This window comes from Cucumis melo, chromosome 1 (assembly GCF_025177605.1).
Source record: "Cucumis melo cultivar AY chromosome 1, USDA_Cmelo_AY_1.0, whole genome shotgun sequence".
Taxonomy (NCBI): domain Eukaryota; kingdom Viridiplantae; phylum Streptophyta; class Magnoliopsida; order Cucurbitales; family Cucurbitaceae; genus Cucumis; species Cucumis melo.
The window spans coordinates 35,017,646-35,027,752 of NC_066857.1; the positions used below are offsets into that span (position 1 = coordinate 35,017,646).

Sequence of the window (10,107 nt, forward strand, 5' to 3'; positions counted from 1 at the left end):
GGATTGGCTTGTTAAAATTGAAAGTCGAACCTTTAAAAAAGAAATTATGCCAATATCACCAAACTAAACTTACATTAATGAATAGTTAATTTTCTTCGTAAGATATTGATCATTGACAAATATAGATCTAGGGATTTAGGTCTCCTCAACTTTACGCTCTTTCTCTCTATATATATACGAAGAAACTAATGTTAATACTAGTAGCTAATCTAGTGCTAAAATTGTCTTTTAGCTTTTCTTATATTTAAGATCAAATTTTCTACTTTTACATTTATTTTTTAGATTATTTTAATTGAATTGTAGAGATTTTCCACGTGACTAGAGAAGCTATCCAACCAGTTTTTAACCTTTTCTTCTTGAAATTCCACAAAACCTGTTCTTCTTGAAATTCCAACCAATTGGCACGTTTTATGTTTCATATATTTAAACTACTTTTTTTCCTTTTCTAGTTCAACAACGTGGAGATTCAAAGCTCTACTTTTGGTTTAGTGTGTAAAATTATTGTTTATACAACCAACAAATTCGTTACATACGACAATTGACGTGTTTGATTTAATTTCCGAAGTATTGAAGTTTTAAATGAAAATCTACCTTGAAAATAATTAAAATGTTTAGCGATCTAACTTCTGCAATAGGAAGTGTATTTCAAAGTTGTTTGACAAAAAAAGTAACTTTTACAAATTTAAATTCACATATCAACCAACACAGTTAACTTTCATGTACTGAAGAGCATGTACATTATAGTCTAGATCTGCAAAACACAAGATGATTGATTAATTCCCTTTTTTCTTCTCGGACATCATGTATAGAGAGTTCGCTTACATCTTACTACACAACCTTGTATCACAGATTAACTAATTTCATTTCTTTTAAGCATTCAACCCAAATTTTTAAGAACCACAAGCAAAAGACACGAGCTTTGGATCGAAATCCAAAGTATCAAAGAATTTTCAATTTCCCTTTAGCGATGGAAGTCTTTGCAAGCTCCAGTTGACACTGAGCTTTTTGAGTCCCAGTTAGTCCAAAGCAAGAGGAGGAAGAGCCTAAGGTGACAGCAAAGTAAAGGTAAATTGTGCAAAGAAAAGTCAAGAGGACAAGTGCTGTCAGGAGGAAGCGATGTCGTTGCATGAGAGTCGACCAACTGCCCAACTCATTCGGAAAGGACTTTCGGAATGACGGGGACCTCCTGTGAGGAGAAGAAAGGACGCTGTCAAGAACCATGTTGCATGATCCAATTTCCTCGGTCAGCCTGAAATATACACCGCAGATTAGACAACGTGCAACACTATTGAAGTTCATATAGCACTAACAGGGTATGCATCAATTTTGAAAATGAGTAATTGATCTCAGTTTCTAATATTGTTGGTGGTGACTTCACCCATATCAAGACATTTCAAATATAACACGATTAAAAACCAAACACCCCAAACTTTTTTCTGGTTTACTCCAGCGTAAAGAAGTATAAAAATGAATAAATTTAACGAGAATTTGATAATTCTCCTTTGTCGTCGTAGTAAATAAGAGAGACTTAGCTGCTCATGACTATTTTCGCTTAGAGAAACTGCTAGAATTCTACTTTGTGTTACGATGATACTTTCTCCATCTCTTAGCTCTAGTACAAAGAGAGGCAAACAAATGTGACCAAATGGCCAACCGTAGTGTAGTTCTCCTACACTTACATTACCAACTGATGTAAGAATGAGGCAACCGACCCTTCCCAAAACAGTCGTGGTCAATAGGACTACAATACAAGCCACGAGCAATAGAGAAGTCAAGCCAAATTGGCTATTCTACGTTGAAACCCCAAAACTAGCCATCTTATAGTAGGCAACTGCCGAAAGCTTACTTAACAAACAAGAAACTATCATCTATTTCAATACATCATGTACCAAAAATGCACTTTTTAAACACATGAACCAGATCTCTTGAAAAAAATCCAACCTTACTCGTACTAATTTAGGGATGGTATTTCCGTGTCTTAGAGGAAAACAATATTGTAGAACATTCAATGATATAAACCCAATAAAGTCATCAAAAGAAAAACAGCTGAAGAAGCAATTATTTTGAATGTATTGTAAAGAAAGACAATATTTTCGTTTGACCAATATCATGAGAATGACTTAAACCATATTCAAAGAAGTCTAACAAGAAGCAGGCAAGGCGTGAAGGTTCAAAGATATGGCTCCAAATTTTTTCCAAGGAAATGACAAGCAAACATACGAGTGAAGATCGCTTTGCTATAACATGAAATTAACACAACTCACTCATATAACTCGTTTGTTGTATCTTACTTTCTACAATCCATTCTGTCAACAATCAAATTCAATCAGGATACCTTCAGAAATTTCAAGAATCTATAGGCCAAGTTTGTGCATAATAGCAGTAGAAATGAAAGAAAAAAAATGACAACATAAAAAAGACAAGTTGTGGAAAAGCACCTTAATTATTTGATTATACCCAGGTATATTGCATTCAATTAGCTAATTTTATTGCTTATAACGTCTCATAATTCATAAATAAGGATGCATACTTAATTACTCGTTGCTTTTCAGAAGACGAAAACGGACCAGAAAAAGTCCCCAAAACTTAGATGTACCGTAACCCGGTACATTTTTCCTCATTACAGTTACAACGGATGGTTGAATTGAGATTGAACCTTCTTGGTTATTTAATGTAAGCAAGTCCTATGTTTCTGTCCTTGTATTAACAATTAATAATACAATATTGTCTCTTTCTTGTCCAAAAAATAAAAAATAAAGAATATCAAAATACTGACATTTTTAAGCAGAACAAAGTTAAAAGAGGTTTTCACTTTTTGTTAGTGCAAGAAGGAAGGCTGTGTCAATTACTCTTAGGCAACTAACAGAAAAATTCTTCCTCCGTGTTCCGAAACCAATCCCAACTCTACCATTTTGAAGTTTTAACTCTCAAATTCTTTTCCAAGCCCAAAAGAACATAAAGAACCAAGCAAATGAAGAACAACAGGTGAATTACACAAAGAAACTGATGAGATACACTGGCATCAGAAGATTTTATTCTCGATTTTTCATCGATAGCAGATCGAGGCACGTTATCTTATAATACCCACAACAACAATCAGCCCCTTCAATAGAAGGCTGTAAGCAAATTACATAGCTCTGATCTAAACCGCAGCCAAATTCCCCCAATGAATTCCATCAAAACCACTAACATTACACAGCCAAACTCCAACAAAACCAACCCCGTCGAGAAAATATCAAGCGATAAACATCAAATCAGAGAGATAGAAAGAAAGACAGAAAGGGACTTACAAAAATCAAAACTTGCCAACAACCCAACACGAGAATGAAGGTGAATCAAACTCAAGGAGCTGAAAGATGATTGTTGTGGTGCTTATCTGTTTCGACACGCCTCGACTCCGGTAAAAAAGATGCCCGAAAGGCCTTTCCACGCGGTCTCCACAGTTGGAAAGCTTTGTAGAGAGAGAAAGTGTTGGAATTATATATATAGAGAGAGAGGGGGGGAAAGCGTGTGAGTGGGTCATGAGTGGTCGGTATGTAAATCGGCCCCTTTAGATGGTGGCTCTTCGATGGGGCCTAAGGCCGCCATTAGAACCATTATTGGACGGTTGATTTTCGGTTCCGTTCGTGAGTTGTAATTGTGATCAAGAATTTGCCTTTCGTTCTCCTTTTCAGCTAAACCTTGTTGACGGGGATCTATGTCAAAGGAATAAATGCATGAAACGAAAAAAAAAATGCATTAGATGAGATTCGTCAGGATCATGTTCGAATTTAAGCTCAAGATTGATTTTCCCTACCCTACATAAAAAATAAATAGTTAATGTTGATCATGTTCGAATTTAAGCTCAAAATATTCGTACACAATATCAGGGTGTCATTTGATAAACATTCATTGTGACATTAACACCCATGCTTTCAACTTTAACTTAATGTCAAGGGATGCTTGTAACAATTTAAATGATTCATCCTCTAGTTCAACGGGTTCTTAAATATATCCTAGTTCTATAGTTCGTTAACACTAGTTATATATCTTTTTATATTGTACGTTCAAAAACTAAATAGCTATTAAGATGAAAATACATTTCTCCTCGTTGTTGCAAATATCTATAAAGGTTATTTATCCATATTTGATAATGTATATCAATTTTCACGAAAAACTAATAATTTGGTCATAATTTATTACAAAATCAATAAGATTTAAGACAAAATTTAAACAATGCATCCACGAGCCTTCCAAAAACTCAATATTCTGTCCTACGGCAAAGAATCTCCTACTAATTAAGCTACTTTGGACCGGGTCAAATCTCCGAATGTTTTGGGTTCAAGCAGAAAGAAATCAATGAACAAGGGCTCGACTTCAAGGTCCATGGTTTTTGCCTTAAGAAAGTTCAGTCAGACACAAGAATAAACTTTCTCTTTCAAAAGAGGGGTCAAAATGCACCTTGATTTTAGTACCGATCGAAGAAGCTCAGTCGAGTGGTTTCGCTCCTCTCCTATATCTGAAACTACGAGTTTTCCCTTTCCTCTCGCCAAGGAAAGAAGTCCAATAGCAGCTTTATATCATTTTTGCACCTTAACGTACGAAAATCGTTTAGGATCCATCAAGTAAGCATACTCTATGTTTTCCATAAAAAGTAATAACATTGCACAACTCCGATATGTAATTATCGAGATGTCTTGCTGGTTGTATAATGAATCTTCTTTTTTGTTGTTGACTTATTTGGGATCGATTTTTTTTTAAATAACAATAAACTAATTTATTAGAAATATACAACTAAATTGGAACATTCGAAAATATAAACATGAAAATCGAACCAACTTTAAAATATGTTCGAGTGAAAACGATATTTTATCAATCGTAAATAGACCGGCCCAAACCGCGGTTTTCTGCGAACCCGGTCGAGTCACTAACCAAAGATAAGAGCGGCGTAAAGGGATCGTCAATTGGAATGAAAGTAGGAAAAGGAGACCAAACCAACAACGAATTACATAACCGAAGTCAGTCTCGAATCTTGATCTCTCATACGATTGTTCGGGTTGCTTGGCGATTGATCCTGGGAATTTTCTCCTCCAAATCTCTTACAAGGTAATTCTGCGATCAATTTTCTCGTATTGATGGATTTTTTTTTTGTTTTTTCGCCTTACTTGTTCACAACGAAGAAAAACCCTTGAGGTTTCAATGATCACGGAAAAATTGAATTAGATGATTTGGGTTTTGGTTTAAGGTTGACCGGAGGATTTTTTATTGGATTTTCATAGTTGTTTCTAATTATTTCTTAATACGAACATCTTGATCATTTTTCTGGAGCTAAATAGTTGCTCGGTTATGGAGAGTTAGGTTTATTGGGAGTGGATATATATATCTTTTATTGGGTTGTAAGTTAGTTGTATTGTTTAGGGCTTTTCTTCCTTTACATTTTGATAAAATTGTTGAGAGTATTAGAATTTGATCTTCTATTGAGTTGGATCTGGTTCATTTGCAGGCAAGCTTTTAAACTGGTGGCTGTGTGAGGAAAAAAATATGTGGGCAGCTTCTTGCCTTGCGTCGTGCTGTGCAGCATGCGCATGTGATGCATGCCGCACGGTTGTTTCCAGTATTAGCCGAAGGTCTGCAAGGATTGCATACTGTGGCCTCTTCGCTCTCTCCTTGATTGTTTCTTGGATTCTCAGAGAGGTCGCTGCTCCCCTTCTGGAGAAAATCCCTTGTAAGTGATCATTTTTCAATTTGCAGTACATGCTAGTGCTGATGGTTGAATAGTATATTTTCGTCCTACCCATATTTTATCTTCTGTTCATTTTGTAAAATCTATATGGAAGGCCAGAAACTTCCCTTTATTATAAAACTATATCTTATACATCCTAGTGATCATAAGAAAGTTGGCAATGTGATTGGTTGGAACATCCTTCTTCATTATAGCCTATTCAACAGCTTTCACCGATGTTATATTTTTTATTGCATCTATATCTCCTAGCTCCACTCATTAAACCAGATATTCTTGTGAATCATTTAATGATGTCATATTGAGAGATAAGATCACTTTCACAATTTTTTTCCTGTTTTTCTTTAGAAATTACTTATGATGCAGATATATCGTCGATATTCTAGAAGAATCATTTAGCATAAATTGTTTGTGGTTAATCAGATGTTTCTAGCTAAGAGCTTTTGTAATTACCCATTTGAGAACATTTTATTCTGTTACTTCTTCTAACCATCAAATTTGTGGTCTGCTATTTAATTTGTACTAAGGGGTACATGCTACTCTGAACCATTATTGGGTAATAGTGAAATATTGTCAGTTTTTTAGTAACTTTCCTTCTGTCTCCGAAGAAATCACTTAGCTGGCTTGACTGATACCTTCTTGTGTCATGACAGTTTTTTGTTGTTTGTCTTCTTTCAGGGATTAATACTTTCCATGAAACACCTAGCCGAGATTGGTTTCAAACTGATGCAGTATTGCGAGTTAGCTTGGGAAATTTTCTCTTCTTCACCATTCTATCTGTAATGATGGTTGGTGTAAAAACTCAAAGGGATCCCCGGGATAATATTCACCATGGTGGATGGATGGTGAAGGTTATTTGTTGGTTCCTTCTGGTGGTACTAATGTTTTTCATTCCCAATGAGATTATTACCTTTTATGGTAAGAAATTATTTCATTTCAGAAATTAGAATGATGTTTTACAATGACTGTTCAGTTTCTGTTGGTTATTTAAGATTCTTTTCCTTTTTTCTTTCTTTAAAATGACATTAACGTATTCTACATTTGCAGAGTCTATATCAAAATTTGGCTCAGGATTGTTTCTTCTCGTTCAAGTTGTTCTTTTGCTGGATTTTGTTCATAGATGGAATGACACATGGGTTGGATATGACGAGCAGTTTTGGTTTGTTGAATTCTAGTTTCTTCTCTTGTGCCTTCTTATTCTCTTTTCTCAGTCCTTCTTTCTAGGTTTGTAACTAACATTTTAAGTTTCCGCATTCTTTTTAGGTACATTGCCTTATTTGTTGTTTCACTTTTCTGTTATGTGACAACATTTGTCTCGTCTGGACTTCTCTTCCATTGGTTCACACCGGCAGGACATGATTGTGGGCTCAACACCTTCTTTATTGTGATGACCCTAATTTTTGCATTTGTTTTCACAGTTGTTGCACTGCACCCTGCAGTAAGTATTTTCCTCCATTCTTCATCTCTTTTTTTCCCTAAATTAAAACTAATTTCTTCTCGTTTTGCCTCAAGTTATGGGAAGCTATAAACTAGGACAATGAAGTTGTTGTACTATGACACTGATTACATTGTTTGTCTTTTGATATTTGGCAACTTACCAGTATTTGTTGACTTAATAACGGCCTTGTAGTGGACAATGATAACCTACTATAACAGTATATCGCAATGTAGAAACTAGAAAGTATGGTACACCTGGGTATATATATATATATATATATTTTTCACTGTTTTGGTGTTATCTGCAAGTATGACGTGCCCATGGGTTTTTTTTTTTCCTTCCAAATACTAAGGGTCTAGATTTCCTTTTTGTCTCTTATGACTTTCATGTTGCCGAAAAACACAGATTGGTGGCAGTGTTTTACCTGCATCGGTCATATCGCTATACTGCATGTATCTCTGTTATAGTGGACTTGCTAGCGAACCAAGAGACTATGAATGCAATGGTCTCCACAAACATTCCAAAGCTGTTTCCACAGGCACTCTTGCCTTGGGTCTTCTCACGACTGTTCTATCGGTAGTCTATTCTGCTGTTCGTGCTGGTTCTTCTACAACCTTGCTTTCCCCTCCAAGTTCACCCCGTGCAGGTAAGGGTCATCTAATTTATTTTATATATATATATATATTTGGTTTTCACAGTTCTGAAACACACAATATTATGCTGCGGTTAATCCACGAAACTGGAAAATATTGAACTTAGGAGGGTTTCTATTTAAAAAACGAGAACTTTGGAGGTTTCTATTAACTACGTCCAGAGAATTGTCAGTGATACTAATTTAACAGTAAGCAAAATGTGATTAGGTGTACTTCCTTCCATCTTCTGGACATTGTAGCCCGTTTTAAAGTTGTTCATGACTTTTGTCTATGGCGTCTCCTATATTAATCTTGGACTGTTGAAATCTCTTGTGGGACGTCCTGAATCTCCATATCATCAAAGGAGGGAGATTTTTTTCTCTCCATTTTGTTTGTAGCGTCTCGTATATCGAGTTTATTAGGTGTCACATTCTTGATTTCTCTATCAAATGGGCAGGAAAGCCATTGCTTCCACTGGAGAAATCAGATGAGCACGAGGAAAAAGAAAAGTCAAAGCCAGTTACATATTCATATTCATTTTTCCATATCATCTTCTCTCTTGCTAGTATGTACTCAGCGATGCTCCTGACTGGATGGACCACCTCTATTGGCGGAAGCGGCAAATTGGTTGATGTCGGCTGGGCATCCGTGTGGGTTCGTATTGTGACTGGTTGGGCTACTGCAGCATTGTTCATCTGGTCTTTGATTGCCCCTGTTCTGTTCCCAGATCGGGACTTCTGAGTGCTTATTCGTCAAACCGTGAGAATATTTGGTGATGTTAATGTGTCCGAACTCTTCAGTAGATATTATATCAATCACTTATCATGTGCTTAGGAAATTTCCAATGTGTATATGTAGAGCCTGAAGGATCGCTATAAGCCTGGACTTTAACTTGTTTGGAAGACATTGTCTTGATTGCATATGATGAATGAAGAAAGTTGTGTAATATAGAACTCCAAAAAGTGATTGATCTTGGGCGCGAAAGGGCCTTTAAATAACATGTTCTAATGAACTTGATTTTATAAGTTTAAATTCTAAATGTCTCACACATAAACTTCATTTACATGTTGCGTTGTGACAATTGATTGATCTTGGGCGCTGTGCAGCAAAATGTGTTATATTTTTTGAATTATTATGTTGTTATATATGCTGATTTCTGTTTGGATTTTGTACCATGGCTATCTCAAACTTGGCCAAACTATTAAATTGTTGAGCAAATAAACATAGGTGGATTAAATGATAGTTACAACTAAATTAAACTTGTGCTTACATGATTGATTTTAACTAAAATTTATTCTTTAAAGTTACAAAATTTGTTGTCCCATGGAAAAATAGTTTTCATGGATATATCATATTATATTTCCTGTCAAACATTAGCAAACCATTTTAATGTTCACCAGTGATAAATGTCAATAGATGATAGATGCCTTGGGTTGATAGGCCAAGGTTAAACTCTTCTAATCGAGATATTTGAACCTAAACCCAATTTTGGAGGTATAATAAAAGTTATTTTAAGTGGTTTTGATAACTTACATTTAAAATTGAATAGTTGGAAAATTGAACTATCAAACACATTCTTAATCAAGTCGAAGAAGGTGATATTGTACTATATTTTTTGTATGGTATGTTAGTTTTGCTATAGAAAATTATTGTAAATGATAATAAATGTTAAGAATATTTATAAAATATAATAAAATTTCAAACTATAAACTATAACAATGATAGATCTTAATAAACTTGATATATTAAATTTTTTTGTTATATTTTATAAATATTTTTATTCATTTTGTCTATATTTGAAAAGATCTATTTTGTTATCGTTTTGATATATATATATGTGTGTGTGTGTGTATGTATGTATATGTAACTATTCTTACTCCTTACTCGATCAAGTGGTAGTTTCGAAAAATTAAATCTACATAGGCAGAGTGTTCAATGTTAAAAAAAATAATAATAAATAAAAGAAATGATCATTTTTAAATATAACAAAAATAAATTAAAATTATTTAAAGATATATATAAAAATAAATCTATCAAATTCTCCACACTTTTATTTTTGGGGTGACAAAGAAAAATAGTAAAATCTAAATTTTACTTTGGGTAAATGACAAATTTATTTTTAAATTGTCAAAATAGCAAAATAGTTAATTTCCACGTAATAAATGGGATAACTATGCCTTAAATGCCCCTACCTACCTTACAATATAGAGTCCTAAATACAATAGTAAGAAAAACCCCTTTTTCCCTCCAAAAACCATCTTCTGTAAAGGCTTTCCGACACATTTCCACCGTCGCTTTTCCACCGTAGCTTTCTCTTC

The 10,107-nt window shown here is 34.6% G+C and overlaps 2 protein-coding genes across 2 annotated transcripts; one reads left to right on the forward strand and one right to left on the reverse strand.

The window, feature by feature from the left end:
- Window positions 1–687: 687 nt before the first annotated feature.
- LOC103499851 (uncharacterized) lies at window positions 688–3,522 on the reverse strand. The gene is made up of 2 exons (XM_017047199.2): window positions 3,291–3,522; window positions 688–1,249 (listed from the first exon to the last, which is right to left on the reverse strand). The coding sequence occupies exon 2, from the start codon at window positions 1,219–1,221 to the stop codon at window positions 940–942; it is 282 nt and encodes a 93-aa protein (XP_016902688.2). The 5' UTR covers window positions 1,222–1,249; window positions 3,291–3,522; the 3' UTR covers window positions 688–939.
- A 1,394-nt stretch (window positions 3,523–4,916) lies between these two features.
- Window positions 4,917–8,821, forward strand: LOC103499850 (uncharacterized). The gene is made up of 7 exons (XM_051088552.1): window positions 4,917–5,085; window positions 5,483–5,704; window positions 6,398–6,637; window positions 6,767–6,878; window positions 6,983–7,157; window positions 7,563–7,803; window positions 8,247–8,821. The coding sequence occupies exons 2-7, from the start codon at window positions 5,521–5,523 to the stop codon at window positions 8,528–8,530; spliced, it is 1,236 nt and encodes a 411-aa protein (XP_050944509.1). The 5' UTR covers window positions 4,917–5,085; window positions 5,483–5,520; the 3' UTR covers window positions 8,531–8,821.
- Window positions 8,822–10,107: the final 1,286 nt, after the last annotated feature.